The sequence below is a fragment of the Dunckerocampus dactyliophorus genome, chromosome 3, assembly GCF_027744805.1.
Source record: "Dunckerocampus dactyliophorus isolate RoL2022-P2 chromosome 3, RoL_Ddac_1.1, whole genome shotgun sequence".
NCBI classification, from domain to species: domain Eukaryota; kingdom Metazoa; phylum Chordata; class Actinopteri; order Syngnathiformes; family Syngnathidae; genus Dunckerocampus; species Dunckerocampus dactyliophorus.
This window is the reverse complement of record NC_072821.1, coordinates 36212558-36232439: the sequence shown is the minus strand read 5'-3', so window position 1 is coordinate 36232439 and position 19882 is coordinate 36212558. Positions and strand designations below refer to the sequence as shown.

General features: G+C 40.7%; 3 protein-coding genes across 3 annotated transcripts; 2 read left to right on the top strand and 1 right to left on the bottom strand.

Moving 5' to 3' along the window:
- Positions 1–895: 895 nt before the first annotated feature.
- On the top strand, positions 896–5600 carry LOC129179084 (zinc finger protein OZF-like). Its single transcript, XM_054771914.1, has 2 exons — positions 896–1544; positions 4034–5600. Exons 1-2 carry the CDS (start codon positions 1349–1351, stop codon positions 5368–5370), a joined length of 1533 nt encoding a protein of 510 aa, XP_054627889.1. The 5' UTR covers positions 896–1348; the 3' UTR covers positions 5371–5600.
- A 3196-nt stretch (positions 5601–8796) lies between these two features.
- LOC129179090 (zinc finger protein OZF-like) lies at positions 8797–11934 on the top strand. The gene is made up of 2 exons (XM_054771923.1): positions 8797–9480; positions 10615–11934. The coding sequence occupies exons 1-2, from the start codon at positions 9285–9287 to the stop codon at positions 11781–11783; spliced, it is 1365 nt and encodes a 454-aa protein (XP_054627898.1). The 5' UTR covers positions 8797–9284; the 3' UTR covers positions 11784–11934.
- A 909-nt stretch (positions 11935–12843) lies between these two features.
- LOC129179098 (oocyte zinc finger protein XlCOF8.4-like) lies at positions 12844–17908 on the bottom strand. The gene is made up of 2 exons (XM_054771937.1): positions 17466–17908; positions 12844–15787 (listed from the first exon to the last, which is right to left on the bottom strand). Exons 1-2 carry the CDS (start codon positions 17659–17661, stop codon positions 14772–14774), a joined length of 1212 nt encoding a protein of 403 aa, XP_054627912.1. The 5' UTR covers positions 17662–17908; the 3' UTR covers positions 12844–14771.
- Between the last annotated feature and the right edge of the window lie 1974 nt (positions 17909–19882).

The window sequence follows — 19882 nt, the reverse complement described above, 5'->3', positions numbered from 1 at the left end:
TGGCGCTTAAAGGGTTAAATGAGAGCCGATAGCAGGTTTTTCCAAGACCTGCTATTAAAACTTTTTCCTGTTCAGTGTGTGGTGCAGGATTTAAACTAAATCAAGACTTGAAAATACATATGAGAATACACACTGGAGAGAACCCCTTTACTTGTTCAATCTGTGGTAAAGGATTCTCTCTAAGGTCAACTTTGTCAGCACACACAAAAATACACACTGGAGAGAAACCTTTTACCTGTTCAGTGTGCGGTAAAGATTTTATACAAAAATGTGAAGTGAAAAATCACATGAGAATGCACACTGGAGAAAAACCATACTCCTGTTCAGTGTGTGGTATGGATTTTGTACAAACTCAACATTTGAAAAGACACATGACAAGACACACTGGAGAAAAAACATATTCTTGTTCAGTGTGTTGTATGGGTTTTGGACAAAATCAATCTTTGAAAGTACACATGAAAATACATACTGGAGAAAAACCATACTACTGTTCAGTGTGTGCTGCAGGTTTTGCACAAAAAGGTGGTTTGAAACTACACATGAGAATACACACTGGAGAGAAAGTGTTTAGTTGCAGTGTGTGTGGTGAAAGATTCTCTTATAAGTACCAGCTTAACAATCACAAGTGTGCTGGTGAGAACAGCAGCAGTAAATGAATGACACTTCCTCGCAGTAATGCTCCAATACACTAGCTGTCATGTAAAGTTAAAAAAGGGACCGCCTTAAGAAGACTGTGTAATTAGTCCGTATGATTGCTTCCATCATGTTTTCTGTTTTTTTTTTTTTTAAATTTTGGCAACTCATTTCATTTTTCATTCATTCGACTCAGGCTAGTTTAGCATCCTAGCTGCGCACAAAGACGCGGATGTTAGCGCCACATGCTGTTCAGGTGCCATTTTGGACTACGGTACTTTTGTAAAGATTGCACCGAAATGACTGAAAGAAGTCAGAAAAACAATGAGATTATTGCCGCCTGTGTTCTCTTGTCGCTACATATTTTTCTTGGGGGTTGTTAGTCACCGTTAAGACGAGCTCGCCTCGCTGAACTTTGCACTTTCTCGAGCGAGCTTAGCTTGCTAGCTGCTCACAAAGACGCGGAAGTCATCAAGACATCGCCAAACAGAGGTCAAGTGTGAGTGTGGAAAAGGTAGAAAGCGGTTATTGCCGCGTCTTTTCTCTTGTCGCTGCATATTTTTCGTGAGCATTGTGACGTCAAAAGAAGCTCGTCCCAGTGAATGTTGAATCTCCTCAGGCTAGCTTAGTTCGATAGCCAAAGAGACGCGGAAGTTATCAGCACATCGCTAAGCAGAGCCCAAGTGTGAGTGTAACGTGTTTAGATTGTGTGAAAATGTGGAAAGTACAAATGCTGAGAGCGTTGGTGGATCAGCGACTAACTGCGGCTGTTGAAGAAATATTTGTAGTGTTGGACAGAACGATAGCAGAGTACGAAGAGGAACTTTCTAGAGCAAAAGAGGAGAACGAGCGACAACGTCAACTACTGGACGCTGTTTTCAAGAAGCATCAAGTTGTGTTACACAGAGCAGGTTTGTTTCAGTCTTACTTTCACGTGTTTGCTTACTTTTTATTTGACCATTAACATGAAAAGGCCATTTAAGTTTAACATTGCAATACTAATGAGGCACAAATGTATGTGGAAAGGAAACGCCCCATTAAAAGCACTTTTAAATTATCTTGAGGCAATAAACCTGAAACCAAAACAGAAATGTTATTTAGCCAAATTGTTCACCGTAGACCTCCTCCTATGGACCTGGGCCTCCTGATGCCTTATTGGCACGATACGATCTTTTCCTCTTGATTAATCCAGTCCTCGGATTAATTTACATTTGGAAAAAACAAATCTGAACAAATAAAGTGGAAAATTAGTGTAACTACTACTGACTACCAGCAGGGGGAGCGTGTAACACTGCTGCTTAAAACCTGGATTATGCTTTTTATTATTATTATTATTTTTAAACAATCTTTATTATCAGCAAACAAGTATACAATAAAAGTATACAAATGACGGAAACCAAAGAACATAGCCAGGGGTTACATCAAATAAAAACATTCAAGCCTGGATTATGCGCCTGTGTGCAGGCGTTGTTGTCACTACGCATTACATACCGGAAATGCAATCGGTTCTGCGCATGCGGGAGACCTACGTCGCTTCCTCCTCCTACAGCGCTTCAGCCACTCCAAGTGCCTTGGTAGCGGTCAATAACCATACTTCATATACTGTATGTAATATATTGGGGGTTATTTTGTGCGTGACTCATATTAAAACACCTCGTTAGCATGCAAATGCTTCTATCGTCTTTATCCACCAAGACTGAACCGTCATATCCAGCTACGTATAACACATAAATAAATGCAACAAAACAACACTTAAAATGCAGTAATATATGAATATAAACAAAATGAACATAAACGTTTAGATCGACGAATGGCTTACATTACTACACATGGCTCACGTGGCTGCCAAAAAATAGGTCGACCGGATGTACATGCGTTCTGCATATGCGTACAACCGATTGCAAAATCATCTACACCGATGCTTTCCTGGATTTTCCTGGCAAAAGCAGAGCAGGAAGAAATGGCGCTGACAGGAAGGACACCGCAAACAAAAAGTTTCAAAGACCTTTCAATCCGCCGTCGTGATCAAGCAGCGGAAGAAGAGGAAGAAGCGCTTTGTCCACAAGGCTTAGCTGATGCACATGGAGGCAGTTACCCTGAGCGACATCTGAGGCTGGCCATGGTCGAGATGGCTGCTGACCACCGAGGAGCAGCATTCGTAAAAGACCCAGAGGCATGACAAGATGTCGTCCTCCAAAGAAACTTTCGTAGACGTTCCAGAGGACCCTGAAGGAAATAAGTGACAAAAGCCTAGGCCGACCCATTTCCAAGGTCTGTCTATCGTTGGAGGCAGAGGCGGCATGAGGACGTTGCTGGACTGTATATCTACTGCGGATTATTTTTACATTTTTTCTTTTCCAGGAAATTTTATTTAGGCTATTGGGACAATTTTTTGAATTGACCTTGAATTATTCGGTCATGGTTACATGTAGAAGAAAAGGAAGTGAACTTTTTCATTAACCTTTTGTGTTGTTATATTTGTATGTGTCTTCTTTGATAATTATTGTGGGAACCAACCATGAGGGGCTGGTGTGTAGGAGACAGGTTTAGGTCGCTGTCCGCAGAGACGTGGAGGGCATGGTTATGCGGTCATTGGTGGGTGTGTGTGGAAGTATAAAGGGCACACACTAGTCGCCGGGGAGGAGAGGGGAAAGGATAGGAAGCCGTATTTTTGTTGACTGCTTTTGTATCCGCTAATATATACCATATTTTGCCATCATACTTTTATATCCTCACTTTGCCGCCGTGGTCTCAAGCAGTAAATCAATCACACTAAATGCTTTCTGGAGTTTAGCGTCTCTGTTAAGCGTGTCACAAACGTGAGGACCATGCCTACACCTCTCAGTGGCTAACGGTCAAAGGAGCCCGCAGTAGCACCAGCTCGCTCCTCCACCTGCCTAGTGTGACGTTGCACCTCAAAAACAATTCTAATCTTGTGTCATGGCGACTCGGAGCATAATGGCTGTGGATTTTTTTTCGAATAAAGAAATGTGTATTTAGTTTACATTGTTTATTTCTCAACCTTCTCCTCCTCCTAATCTTATCCGCCTCATTCTCACTTCTTTCTGGTGATTACATCAAGACGATGGTACTACATTTTCAATTCAATTTAAATTCAATGTTTCTCACAAAGCCTTCTGTATTTTCTCTAATGAAAATATTCTTATTTGTAAGTCAAAATCATACAACTTTGCTTTTCTAAAGCTACATGAGATAGATAGATACTTTATTGATCTCCAAGAGTAATATTTAACATTTTCATTGACACACTAATGTTCGAAAGCCACCTGGTGTCTTGATAACCCTCCTGGATCTGGTGGTTACCTCCAGTTGCATGCATCATATAATGGAGCAAAGCTATACTTTATAAAGCATGTGTTTGTCTTCTTGTGTCCTGCAGACGTCAGTGAAGAAGATGTTCCACCTGAGCAACAGGAGTGGAGCTCCAGGGCGAAGCAGGAGCAGCCACAGCCCCCCCACATTAAAGAGGAAGAGGAGGCTCACAGCATCAGTCAGGAGGGAGAAAATCTTGAAGGACAGGAGGAGTTCCCAGTGATTGGTGTCCCCGTGAAGAGTGAAGATGATGAAGACAAAGGTGAAAGTGAAGAGAAGAGAGAGGTGGAGCCTCCAAGCAGCAGCTCAACTCAACACATGACAACAGAAGCTGATGGAGACCACTGTGGAGGATCACAAGCAGACAACCTCTTAGCTCCACTATCAGATAGTGACGACACAACGTCACACTCTCCTGACACTGATGATGAAGACTCTAAAGCTGATATGACATGTCACACTGACAACACACACTTTACATGCTCTTACTGTGGCAAAACATTTAATTGCCGCAGTTATCTGAAAAAACACATGAGAACTCACACAGGAGAGAAACCATTTGTATGCTCAGGCTGTGGTAAAAGATTCTTCTTAAAGGCAAAATTGAAAGCACACGCAATAATACACACTGGAGAGAAACCTTTGTACTGTTCAGCGTGTGGTAAGGGATTTAGACTAAATCGAGATTTGAAAAGACACATGAGAACACACACTGGAGAAAAAACATATTCCTGTTCAGTGTGCGGTAAGGGATTTAGACTAAATCAAGATTTGAAAAGACACACGAGAACACACACTGGAGAAAAACCATATTCCTGCTCAGTGTGTGCTATGAGTTTTGTACAAAATCAAAACTTGAAAAGACACATGAGAACACACACTGGAGAAAAACCATACTCCTGTTCAGTGTGTCATGTAGGTTTTGCACAAACTCAACATTTGAAAAGACATATGACAACACACACTGGAGAAAAACCATATTCCTGTTCAGTGTGTGGTATAAGTTTTGGACAAAATCAATATTTGAAAGTGCACATGAGAATACATACTGGAGAAAAACCATACTCCTGTTCAGTGTGTGCTCAAGGTTTTGCACGAAATGCTGCATTGCAAAAGCACATGAGTACACACACTGGAGAAAAACCATACTCCTGTTCAGTGTGTGGTATGAATTTTTTACAAACTCAACATTTGAAAAGACACATGAGAAAACACACCGGAAAAAAAACATACTCCTGTTCAGTGTGTGGTATTGGTTTTGCACAAAAAGGTGGTTTGAAACTACACATGAGGAAACACACTGATGATGAAGTGTTTAGGTGCAGTGTGTGTGATGAAAGATTCTCTTATAAGTACCAGCTTAACAATCACAAGTGTGCTGGTGAGAACAGCAGCAGTAAATGAAGCTGCAGGACTTGAAATAAACTCTCAAGACTTTGATAACTTTGACTTTCTGATATCACTACCACATATATCATGTGTGTGTGCAACCCAATCTCACTGAAATAGGATAAAATAAAAGTGCTTCATGTTTATTTTTTTAATTAAAAGGTCCCGCACATGAGTCATCAACTTTGCTTACATATGTTATATATTGTTTGTAATTATGTTCTACATTGTTGGAGTTCTGAACGCTAACGGTAAATTCCTAAAAGGACATTTCAAATGGCGCCACCTGCGACGAACGAACTCGCAGTTCAGCCTCATTCCGGAAGGGACGCCATCGGGGTGACGCCTCTCAACTAAAGCAAAACAAGCAAACGCTCAAGGTAGATAGATGGTCGACTTGGTTCAGTAGCCTATATTTTTAAGCAAAATGTTGTGTTGCTGCTGGATGTTGACGGATATTTGAGTGATACTGTAAGTTTGTTTTCTTTTCCAAAAGAGGGAGGCACTGTGTGTGGCGGCAGCGACGGCAGCAAAATATACAATAACAAGGGCTATAAAGACCCCTTAAACTCATTAAGAAGCCAATTTAAAACAATAATTGAAAGATAATCAACTCCAGAATAATTTACATTTACCATTCTTTGTTTTGAGGGCAACCAATCTTAAGCCCATGTTCTGCAAGTTCTCTGTTTCATCTCCAAAAGTTTCTTACTCCTTGAAAACTATTGACACATCGCTGAAATGTTCACCATATAGTCACCGTCACTGATCTAAAAAAAAGACTGGATCGAGCAACCTATTGTTTTCACGCGCCAAAATTTAAAGCCAGATTTTTTCGATCGCCGCCATCTTGGTGAGACCACCTTACGCGCCACAGCTTTGTGATTGTGCTGGTATACGAACGCAGAATTAGTGAAAAATCATCAAAAACATCAGGAGTGCCAGTGAAGGAAGCGAGGATGAGGAAACACAACTTAAAAAGCACTTCCCAAGAACCTTCCACTCGTAAGTACTTTTACTTGGCACCTTTTTTTGACCTGATATATGTGCCACTACTTGAACGGCTTTGCTTTGAAAAGTTCTCGAAATGTAACCAAAAGTTAAAGTATGAACTTTGATGGGTGGTTTTGCAAGAATTTTCTAGTTACACCTTCCTGTAACAACTAGGCCTTTTTTTGGTGCCTAGCCTAGCAATCAATGATAAAATTATTTCTATGCAGTTTTTTACAGTAAGCTTTGAGTATTTGCACTTATCTAATGTCTTTTTGTACCAAAAAACAGCTTTTTTAAAAGCTACCACAACTACCAAGTTACATTAATTCTGATACCACACATGATTCACGCAAAGGTAGAAGACATGTGACAAAATTTCTGCTTTCTTCCTGCCTTAACCTTATCCTGAGATTAAAAAAAATAATGGTTTACCGTAGGAAAATAATTAGACAAAGATAGACTTTAAATTCCGTACGTAAACAATGTTTGCAGGCTGCCACACAGCCAATTTTTCGTCCGTCTCGAAGCTAAAATACATCTTACTAGCTTGATAAATGACACAAAAGCGTATAAATCTGAGTAGTTATAACCTTTAGCAGTTGATTTTGGTGGCTATACGATCAATCGAAGTTTTACCAGTGCGTTGCCATACTGTTGTCTCACAGCAAAGTGGTCTCACCAAGATGGCCGCCGCAAATTTCCATTGGCTTCAAAAATAAAACAATAGAAGCTCGATCCAGTCTTTTTTTTAGATCAGTGGTCACCGTAAACAACCTCTGTCTCGTACACCGCTATGTTCGTTTACCTGAGTGAGAGGACCAAGATGGCGTCACTTCCGGAAATGAGAACGAACCGCTGAACGCTATACTACGTCCCTGCTGGCCGCATGAAGTCATTGGTCGGCCATCTTGCTTCACCCAAAAAGTCATAGACATACATACAAAAATTCCATTGAAACAGAGTAAATTTACTAGACCCAAATCTCAAAATTTCCCTCCAGTTTAAGTTTTCTCCTTCCTCTATGGTGTGAAATTACAATGCAAAACAAGTCAATTTCAGTGTTCACAAGGTATTTGTTATGATAAGGATCTACGTAGTATCAAAGTTAAATGCTAGCATACCTTTAGAAGATGATCAGGAAAGTCAAATATTGTTGGAACTGCATTTTGTCGTAATCTAACAGTCTGGCCGGTCCTGTCGAAGTTCTCCTCGGTGAAATGACTTGAACAGAGTTGCGATCTGGCTGCAGGAATCCACCTGTCTCTCCGCATATTTACTACCCATTGCTTTAGAAGTTGAGCATTGCAGTGTGGAAATCTAAAGGAGAATAAGGGGTAATTTACAACTATTTAGATGAAAAGATGCTTACAGATTTAAAGTATCTTTTTTTAACCTATTTTTATTATTTATAAGTATTTACCTACCTGTGAAATGTAAGTAAGTAAAGTAAATAGTAAGTAAAGTAAATAGTAAGTAAATCCCTTCTCGAGATTTTCACGAGTATCACGATGTGTGCAATTAATAGCGGCACAAGAGAGCATCTCGAACTCCTCTAAGTTCTGAGGGTTTCTTGTTTTGGGTGAAACAACATGGCGACTTCTATACTTCCGGTGGCTTCAAGCCTCCAATGCGCAGCAAGCGATCAGGGCCATTCCAGTTATAGAGTTCAGTGGAACGAACAGAGAGAGCTAGTTCGTCATGGGTGGCGCAATCTCTGTCGCTTTCAAAAATCGAACAATCTAGAACAAAATTACAAACAATATAAAACATATTCACGTAAAGTTGATTAACATGTCAGAGACCCTTTAAGGGCCAATTTAGGGCGCGATTTGGAGGAATGTGGCATGAAAAGATGCAGGTAAGGACAAGATACCTGACGATAAGATAAAGGAGTTATACAGTGTCGTGGAGTTGCATTTACACAATTTCACTCACATTTGCAGTCAATTTCACCTACAAGTTAAACGGATTCATCATCACTGTGGGACTACGTTTTCGGAGATGTTTTGTGTTTGGGTTGCTTGAGCTCAACTCAGTAATTTATCCTGGATGTCTGAATCCTAGGCTCATGTTACGCGCCCCAGGAAACAGTCAAAGCAGAAGAGTCATGCTGTTGAATTATTGAAGAAAATATTCAAACATGTTCAAATAAAACGATGATGTGTGTGCAAAGATAGAGTACTGGACATCCTACATTTCCTGACAATAACCACAATACCAGAAGATATCGTTCCAGCGTGTAATGACGCTTCCTCGCAGTAATGCTCCAATACACTAGCTGTCATGTAAAGTTAAAAAAGGGAACGCCTTAAGAAGACTGTGTTATTAGTCCGTATGATTGCTTCCATCATGTTTTCTGATGTTGTTTTAAATTCTGTGAACTCATTTCATTTTTCATTCATTCGACTCAGGCTAGTTTAGCATCCTAGCTGCGCATAAAGACACGGATGTTAGCGCCACATGCTGTTCAGGTGCCATGTTGGACTACGGTACTTTTGTAAAGATTGCACCGAAATGACTGAAAGAAGTCAGAAAAACAATGAGATTATTGCCGCCTGTGTTCTCTTGTCGCTATATATTTTTCTTGGGGGTTGTTAGTCGCCGTTAAGACGAGCTCGCCTCACTGAACTTTGCAGTTTCTCGGGCGAGCTTAGCTTGCTAGCTGCTAACAAAGACGCGGAAGTCATCAAGACATCGCCAAACAGAGGTCAAGTGTGAGTGTGGAAAAGGTAGAAAGCAGTTGTTTCCGCGGCTTTTCTCTTGTCGCTGCATATTTTTCGTGAGCATTGTGACGTACTGTCAAAAGAAGCTCGTCTCAGTGAATGTTGAATCTCCTCAGCCTAGCTTAGTTTGCTTGCTGCTAACAGAGACGCGGAAGTTAGCGCATCGCTAACCAGAGCCCAAGTGTGAGTGTAACGTGTTTAGATTGTGTGAAAATGTGTAAAGTGCAAATGCTGAGAGCGTTGGTGGATCAGCGACTAACTGCGGCTGTTGAAGAAATATTTGTAGTGTTGGAAAGAACGATAGCAGAGTACGAGGAGGAACTTTCTCGAACAAAAGAGGAGAACGAGCGACAACGTCAACTACTGGACGCTCTTTTCAAGAAGCATCAAGTTGTATTACACAGAGCAGGTTTGTTTCAGTCTTACTTTCACGTGTTTGCTTACTTTTTATTTGACCATTAACATGAAAAGGCCATTTAACTTTAACATTGCAATACTAATGATGCACAAATGTATGTGGAAAGGTGACGCCCCATTAAAAGCACTTTTAAATTATCTTGAGGTAATAAACCTGAAACCAAACCAGAAATGTTATTTAGCCAAATTGTTCACCGTAGACCTCCTCCTATGGACCTGGACCTCCTGATGCCTTATTGGCACGATACGATCTTTTCCTCTTGATTAATCCAGCCCTCGGATTAATTTACATTTGGAAAAAAAATCTGAATAAATTAAGTGGAAAACTAGTGTAACTACTACTGACCACCACCAGCAGGGGGAGCGTGTAACACTGCTGCTTAAAAACTGGATTATGCTTATTATTATTATTATTATTATTTTTAAACAATCTTTATTATCAGCAAACAAGTATACAATAAAAGTATACAAATGACGGAAACCAAAGAACATAGCCAGGGGTTACATCAAATAAAAACATTCAAGCCTGGATTATGCGCCTGTGTGCAGGCGTTGTTGTCACTACGCATTACATACCGGAAATGCAATCGGTTCTGCGCATGCGGGAGACCTACGTCGTTTCCTCCTCCTACAGCGCTTCAGCCACTCCAAGTGCCTTGGTAGTGGTCAATAACCATACTTCATATACTGTATGTAATATATTGGGGGTTATTTTGTGCGTGACTCATATTAAAACACTTCGTTAGCATGCAAATGCTTCTATCGTCTTTATTCACCAAGACTGAACCGTCATATCCAGCTACGTATAACACATAAATAAATGCAACAAAACAACACTTAAAATGCAGTAATATATGAATATAAACAAAATGAACATAAACGTTTAGATCGACGGATGGCTTACATTACTACACATGGCTAACGTGGCTGCCAAAAAATAGGTCGACCGAATGTACTGTACATGCGTTCTGCATATGCGTACAACCGATTGCAAAATCATCTACATCAGCCACCCGGTGTCTTGATAACCCTCCTGGATGTGGTGGTTACCTCCAGTTGCATGCATCATATGATGGAGCAAAGCTGGACTTTGTAAAGCATGTGTTTGTTTTCTTGTGTCCTGCAGATGTCAGTGAAGAAGATGTTCCACCTGAACAACAGGAGTGGAGCTCCAGGGCGAAGCAGGAGCAGCCACAGCCCCCCCACATTAAAGAGGAAGAGGAGGCTCACAGCATCAGTCAGGAGGGAGAAAATCTTGAAGGACAGGAGGAGTTCCCAGTGATTGGTGTCCCTATGAAGTGTGAAGATGACGAGGAGAAAGGTGAATGTAAAGAGAAGAGAGAGGTGGAGCCTCCAAGCAGCAGCTCAACTCAACACATGACAACAGAAGCTGATGGAGACCACTGTGGAGGATCACAAGAAGACAACCTCTTAGCTCCACTATCAGATAGTGACGACACAACGTCACACTCTCCTGACACTGATGATGAAGGCTCTAAAGCTGATATGACATGTCACACTGACAACACACACTTTAAATGCTCTCACTGTGGCAAAACTTTTAATCGCCGCAGTTATCTGAAAACACACATGAGAACTCACACAGGAGAGAAACCATTTGTATGCTCGGTCTGTGGTAAAAGATTCTTCTTAAAGGCAAAATTGAAAGCACACACAATAATACACACTGGAGAGAAATCTTTGTACTGTTCAGTGTGTGGTAAGGGATTTAGACTAAATCAAGATTTGAAAAGACACATGAGAACACATACTGGAGAAAAAACATATTCGTGTTCAGTGTGTGCTATGAGTTTTGTACACAATCAAAACTTGAAAAGACACATGAGAACACACACTGGAGAAAAACCATATTCTTGTTCAGTGTGTCGTGTAGGTTTTGTACTAAATCAAAACTTGAAAAGACACATGAGAACACACACTGGAGAGAAACCATATTCCTGTTCAGTGTGTGGTATAGGTTTTGTACAAAATCAAAATTTGAAAAGACATATGACAACACACACTGGGGAAAAAACATATTCCTGTTCAGTGTGTGGTATGGGTTTTGGACAAAATTATTCTTTGAAAAGACACATGATCATACATACTGGAGAAAAACCATATGCCTGTTCAGTGTGCAGTATTGGTTTTATACAATACCAAAATTTGAAAGTACACATGAGAAGACACACTGGAGAGAAAGTGTTTAGTTGCAGTATGTGTGGTGAAAGATTCTCTTATAAGTACCAGCTTAACAATCACACGTGTGCTGGTAAGAACAGCAGCAGTAAATGAAGCTGCAGGACTTGAAACTCAAGACTTTGATAACGTAGTTAACAACATCGCCACACTCTGTATTCCTTGTTTGTGTGTGTAACTCAATCTTTTTAATATCATGTAAAATGAAACAAATGAACTTACATACTTTTATGAATAAATAAGTAAACCGGAGTTGCTTCAATTAACTTTTTTTCCCCATCGGGTTTAGGGCTGCAACTAACGATTATTTTAATAACCAATTAATCAGATTTTAATCGGATTAACCATTGATTAATCGATGAATTGTTGTAGCTCTAATCGGGTTGTTCACATGAGACATTGCATTCCAACGCCATCCATTCTTTTTCTATGCCGCTTATCCTCATCAGGGTCATGGGGGTATGATCACGAAGCTATGACAACAGCCTCCCATGTCGTCCATCTCCCTTGTTGCTGGCTGACAGCCTTGATTTTGACAATTTCGGAGATCACGAGGTCTTTCCTTTTCTTCCTTGGGTGCTACTCCCCATCCGAAGCCGGTCTTGTTGTTGTGGCTCGATGACACCCCGAACCCCCCGTGGTTACGGGCCTGAGTTAGAGCATTTGGACTTAACACATTTTCACACAATCACACCACTTGTCACTTACGCTTGATCTCTGCATAGCGATGTCGATCACTTCCGCATCTCTTTGTTAGCAAACTAAGCTGGCCTGGGAAGCTTCAAGGTTCACTGCGACGAGTTTTTAACAGTAACAAACAATCCTCGTCAAAAATATGTAGCGACAAGAGAATTTACGCGGAAACAATCTCGCCGTCTTGTTTTTTTCAATCATTTCCTTTCCATTTTCCCCAAAGCATCAGTCCAAAATGGCGAACAACGCATGCGCAGTATGTGTCGCCTGTTTTAACAGCTAGCAGGTTAAGCTAGCCTGAGACGAATTCCTCCTGTACGAAAAATTAATGTTGAGTATTATTCTTTTACATGACCAAAATATGTACAGAAAAAAGAATAATAAACGCAAGCATAGGGAGTAATAAACCAAACTGTCTTGCTAACACTTCTTTTTTTTTTTACTTTGCTTTTACTTTTTTCTAAACTTCCGACAAATACGTCACAGCGAGTACATTCTAGTGATACTGCCTCCCTTAGCCGAGGAGGTGTCATTACACTCCTCACCAACAATTAGTATGTACCATATTGTGCAGTCAGCTGCAGGGAATGGAGCATATCCTTATTGTTTTTACAGTTTAACCACACATCACTTTGAATTTAGAATGTTTCCTCATTACCATAATTGCCTTTCAGACTAAAAATAAATTCTCCAGATAGTGTGGCTTCCTCACACATCCGAAATACATGCATTTTAATTCAATTACCTGACTATAGAATTTTTTAAAATCCATCAAACAAACAAATGGTTTTAAAATAAACAAACATTTGCAAACAAAATTATTTTCACAAAATGTATTTTTTTAAATGACCCTTTTGTTTACAAATAAAAAAAAATCTCAATCAACTATACATTTTGTTTCTTTCTGAAATGTTTTGCATGTGTTTCTTCTTACTGATGTTATTGTTTTCATTGGTCAGTCTTGACTGATGGTGTGACAACTTCTGCTGGTCCTGCTGGTATGCATCATTTGAGACTTTTGCAGTTGCAGCTTCCCCTGGACGGCCTGCTTCCACTAAAAGGAAAGATCCCAGTGGTGACGCCAAGCAGCAATACCGGATGAAGCAGCAGTTGGACTGGAAGCATCGTGCGAGATGACCTGCATTCGTCATACTGGACCGGGTCCAAACCGGTCCCACAAGGCGCTCTCATTCTGGCCAACGCCACACAGCTGGGACCAGCCATTAGAATGACAACAATCGTAGAAATAAAACATTATTGATCCCACTCTGGGTATGATTTGTTTGTGTACAACGTGCAAGTCAATACTGAGGATGGAAACGTTGGCCCTTGAACAGACAAAAGCGGAAGTAGTCTGACGGCACATGAAACTAGCCTACTGTATTGCATTATGACGTCACCTACACTCTTCTTTTCCTTTCGGCTTTTCTCTTCAGAGTTCGTCACAGCGAATCGATTCCCTCCATCTAACCCAGTCTTCTGCATCCTCTTCTCTCACACCAACTACCTTCATGTCCTCTTTCACTACATTCATAAACTTCCTCTAGGCCTCCTGCCTGGCAGTTCAAAACTCAGCATCCTTCTACCTATATATTCCCTATCTCTCCTCTGGACATGTCCAAACCATCTCAGTCTGGCCTCTCTGACTTTATCTCTATATTCCTTAGTCTAGCTTCAACTAATCTTTCCCATAACTTCATTGTATGGCTCATCAGCTTTATTCCTCTGTAGTTGCCACAGCTCTGCACATCTCCCTTGTTCTTGAAAATGGGCACCAGCACACTTCTCCTCTATTCCTCAGGCATCTTTTCATGATCTAAGATCCTGTTGAACTACCCAGTCAGAAACTCTACTGCCACCTCTCCTAGACACTTCCAAACCTCTACAGGTATATCATCAGGACTGACGGCCTTTCCACTCTTCATCCTCTTCAATGCCCTCCTCACTTCATCCCGACTAATCGTTGCTACTTCCTGGTCCACAAGTCACCTCTTCTAGTCTTTGTTCTCTCTCATTTTCCACATTCATCAGCTCTACAAAGTACTCTTTCCATCTTCCCATCACACTACTGGCACTTGTCAATAGACTTCCATCCCTATCCTTAATCACCTTAACCTGCTGCACGTCCTTCCCATCTCTGTCTTGCCAACCTGTATAGATCAGTCTCTCCCTCCTTACTATCCAACCTAGCATACAAGTCATCATAAGACCCTTGTTTGGCCTTTGCTACCTCTACTTTCACCTTACGCTGCATCACCTACACGTCACCTACACAAACACAGCATTTTAATGTTAGAAGCACAACACACACAATAATGTCACATTATATGTGGTGATGTTAGAAAATCCAAGTTATCAAAGTCTTGACAGTTTATTTCAAGTCCTGCAGCTTCATTTACTGCTGCTGTTCTCACCAGCGCACTTGTGATTGTGAAGCTGGAACTGATAAGAGAATCTTTCGTCACACACTCTGCACCTAAACATTTTCATACTAGTGTGTGTTCTGATGTGAATTTCCGAATCATCTTTTTTTGCATAACCTTTACCACACACTGAACAGGAATATGGTTTTTCTGGAGCATGTCTTTTCATGTGTATTTTCAAATACTGATTTTGGGAAAAACCTTTACCACACACTGAACAGATAAAAGTTTTCTCCTCAGTGTGTACTTTGGTGTGTGCTGTCAAATTTGACTTTCGAGAGAATCTTTTACCACAGATTGAACAGGAAAAAGGGTTCTCTCCAGTGTGTGTTCTCAAATGTATTTGCAAATCTTGATTTAGTCTAAATCCTATACCACATACTGAACAGGGAAAAGGTTTCTCTCCAGTATGTATTCTAGTATGTTCTGTCAAACTTAGCTTCCGAGAGTATCTTTTGCCACAAACTGAGCACTTGAATGGTTTCTCTCCGGTGTGGCTTCTCATGTGCATTTTCAAATGACTATGGTACTTAAATGTTTTGTCACAGTGAGAGCATTTAAAGTGTGTGTTGTCAGTGTGACATGTCATATCAGCTTTAGAGCCTTCATCATCAGTGTCAGGAGAGTGTGACGTTGTGTCGTCACTATCTGATAGTGGAGCTAAGAGGTTGTCTGCTTGTGATACTCCACAGTGGTCTCCATCAGCTTCTGTTGTCATGTGTTGAGTTGAGCTGCTGCTTGGAGGCTCCACCTCTCTCTTCTCCTCACTTTCATCTTTGCCTTCATCGTCTTCACTCTTCACAGGGACAACAATCACTGGGAACTCCTCCAATCCTTCAAGATGCTCTCCCTCCTGACTGATGCAGTGACCCTCCTCTTCCTCTTTAATGTGTAGGGGCTGTGGCTCCTCCTCTTCTTTAATGTGGGGGGGCTGTGGCCCCTCTTGCTCCACGCTGGAGCTCCACCCCTGCTGCTCACTGATGTCTGCAGGACACAAGAAGGGAAACACATGATTTAGAATGGTCCAGCTATGTTTCGTCACATGAGGCCCATAACCGGAAGTAACCAGCAGACCAAAGTGCCCTCTAAGCTGTGCACAGGCACAATCGCATAACAATTTAAGCATTATACAATGAAACTCAGAGAGTGACAGGCGACAATAAGCGGGAACACCATATACTGTATACACAATGACAAACACTGTCCAGCCAACGATAAGATCCTGTTTGCACGTATTTACTTATGCAGCTGATGAATTCATTAACAGCGCATTATGTAGTACATGCCGCTGTTTTGCAGGTTAGCTTATCGCCAATGGTCCAGCACAGATAACTCAGCTAACTGCTGCTTGCTAACTCTTATAATGGCGAAACAAATGGGCATTACCATATCCACCCACCAAGCCAAAGTTTAAAAAAAAAGGTAAAGTAAGAGGTTAAAAAAAAGTTAAACAAAAAAAAATTGGATTGAAGATTGTCTTTTTTTCAAACCAGAAAGGACTGCTGTGAAAAACATGCTGCAAATCCAAAGTAGCAAGTCCGTTTTCAGAGCAAAAAGTGTGTACTGAATGTGTGGCTTAACCGTGCATGTAGTATGGACATGCTTTTAATTTTATGGCTGGACATACTGCATACAGGAAGTGTTACGCTGACTTTGTGATGCCGAAGAGACCAGAAGGTCGGTTGAGATTTTTTTTTTGGTAATTTTTTTTACTGTAGGCAAAAGTAAACATATACAACAAACATGGCATCAATTTCAAGTACAATCCCAGGATGAAAATAGTGCCAGGCTGATGCAAAATAAATGGAAAAGAAGAAAAAAATTGGAAATTTGAATTATAAACTAGAGGTTTCCTACAAGATTCTGATTGTTAACTGTATGAGATACTTCCACGGCTTGTTTTGCCCGAGTTTGAATTTATTTTTTTAAAGCTACATTGTGAAATACACCTTGCCGTAATATACCAAATACGACAGAATACCTCAGTTGTCAAGTTTTGAACAGGTGTGATACTACAGTGTACTTGTGTGTGTGATGGCGCTCACAGAGGTCCAAAGAATGCTCAGGTCGTTGTGTGTATGCTCAGAAAAATTAGCGGGAACATTGCGTCAGACTACTTACTTTACCGAAAAACACAAACACAGCCTTTATGCTTGCGTTTAATGTTTAATGCTCCCATTTTAGTCGTGCTCAGGTATCCTCATTAAACTACTGTATATGCTTGCAACTTTTTGTATTTTACTACTTCATTGTACTGTATCGTGTGTTACTCATTTGATTTCTTGATTTTAATGTGCCTTTGAGTTTTTAGAAAAGCTCTTCTCAATAAAATGTATTATTTCTTCTTGATTTTGATTATCCGTTTCTTTTTTCACTTCTCCAATTCTTTGCATCTCATTCTCTGCGTCTGCATATGACAGTTTTTCCACCTGTTCACTTATCTTGCCAGTTATATCCTCCCTTGTCTCCTTCTCTCCTCTTGTTCCTTCTTTTTACAGCCTGCTACTGCGTATTCCTCATCTTCTTTCACGTCCATGGCCAACTATCTTACTTTCACTCCTTGACAATACTCCTCCACCCAGGACAGTCATTTCAATGTCCTTTTCGTGTTAACGATCAAATATAAAGTTAGTAAACATCCGAGTGTAAGAAGTGAACAAACCTGCTCTGTGTAACACAACTTCATGCTTCTTGAAAACAGCGTCCAGTAGTTGACGTTGTCGCTGGTTCTCCTCTTTTGTTCGAGAAAGTTCCTCGTCGTACTCTGCTATCGTTCTTTCCAACACTACAAATATTTCTTCAACAGCCACAGCCAGTCGCTGATTCACCAACGCTCTCAGCATTCGTACTTTACACATTTTCACACAATCACAATACTTCACACTCACACTTGGGCTCTGCTTAGCGATGTGCTGATAACTTCCGCGTCTCTTTGTTAGCAGCTAGCAAACTAAGCTAGGCTGAGGAGATTCAGCATTTACTGAGACGACCTTCTTTTGACAGTACGTAACAATCCTCACGAAAAATATGCAGCGACAAGAGAAAAAACGCGACAATAACCTCTTTCTACCTTTTCCATCGTTTCGTTGCAACATTTCCTCGAGCAGTAAGGTAACTGACGCATGCGCCGTACGCTAACTTCTGTTCTAGCGATGTGTCGGTCGCGAACGAACTGGCTCTAAGAGGCGGCTCTTTAAAATGAACGACAGGAGCCGGCTCGCGTCTTGGAAGCCAGTTGGGAGGCAATTCGTTTTTTCCTCTCCATTTTTTCTGTTAATGGCAAATGTCATTGGTCAAAAGCGTGGGGGGAAGGGCGGTGGCGGGGTTGAACACGCTGTCGTGCTCTGACAGTCGATTCGTTCGTGAGAAATTTGCAGAAATTTGACCTATTTTGTCTATTGAGATGGGTTTTTATTTTTGTATTTTATAATGTAACATAATATTAGAATATATTTTCGTAGCTGTTCATAGCGCTTTAAATAAATATAAATACATATTTGATGTAATGTATTTTATTGATTTTTTTACATTAGTAATTCAATTTACACAATACACACAATTTGGTAATAAATTAATTTAAGACAACAACAAAAATTGAGGAGCCACTTGGGAGCCTAAAAAGCCTAATTTTCTTTAATGAGCCGAGCCAAAAGAAATGGCTCTCTAAAAAGAGCTGAAATTTCCATCACTAGTGTTAACAACTAGCAGGCTAAGCTAGCTTGTGAAGACTTGATCTCAGGATGTGTTGAATATTACTCTTTTACGGGACCAAAATGTGTACAGGATAAAGACCAAAAACACGATGAACGCAATCATAGAAACGAATAAACCAGGCCGTCTTTTTTTCAAACTTTCCACATATACAAGTCACAGCTAGTACATTCTAACAATAATGCCTCCCTTAGGAGAGGAGGTGTCATTACACTCCTCACCAATATCTTATCTACTATAGTGGGTGTGTCTTATCACACTTTGCCTACTTTTGCATACTCATACTCTTTAGATCAGGGGTGTCAAACTCGTGCCATGGAGGGCCGAGACGCTGCAGGTTTTCTTACCAGCTCGTTACTAAAGCAGGTGATTTTATTGATCAGCACCTTCAATTTGAGGGAAGGAGCTCATCAATTAAATCACCTGCTGGAGAAACTGGTTGGAGATAAAACCTGCAGGGAACCTATGGCTCGGGAGCCAGACGTGGCTCTTTTGATGACTGCGTGTGGCTCTTAGACAGGTCTTAACACGATAACATTTATTTCTTTTTTTCTTTTTTTTTGCTCACATTTTAAAGTAAAATATTACAGAAATCACAGTGTTAAAAATAAAGTTCAAAATACAAAACTTTCTTATGCGTTTTAATCCATCCATCCATTTTCTGCCCCGATGCGGGTGGCCAGAGCCAATGCCCGCTGTCCTTCCGATATTTTCCGGGACGGACACCAAAACTTAATTAATGTTACATAAGGTGGTAGCCTACCTGCGTCATTGAGATGTCAAGGAGTAAACTTCCCTCCTTTAATTTGCTAATTCTGCAAAGCAACCCCTTTTGAAGAAGAAGATGGCGAAAAGAAAGAACGATACGGAGTGCGGTGCAGAACCGTGCAGCACCAGAAGTTGCATTAATTGTAACAAACAACTACACTAAGTCCCCAACTTACGAACATCTGACATGCGAACTTTCGGAGATACGAACACACGCCGACTGGTCTATTTTTTCATGTATTTTGCCTTGTAGTACTGTACTGTAACTCCATATTTATACTGCTACATGCTTGACCAGTAGAGGGCACTGTGACACTGCTAATGGGACCAACAGAGGAAGAGTTAGACGCTGGGGAGAGAAAGCTAAATGGAAAGCTAAATTGTAGCTGTATGATACAACCCAGACAGAGCGTGTGATTAAAGTTTATGAAGAGTTAATAGGCCTGCTTAATTCTACACCACGCACAGAACACTACCTCTTTTAGAAGAGTCTAATGACACATAAGAAGTCACATGGGAAAAAATTCTTGTGCTCAGTTTGTGGTAAGAGATTATCTCAAAAGCAGAGTTTGGCAGTACATACAGTATTAGATTGCACAC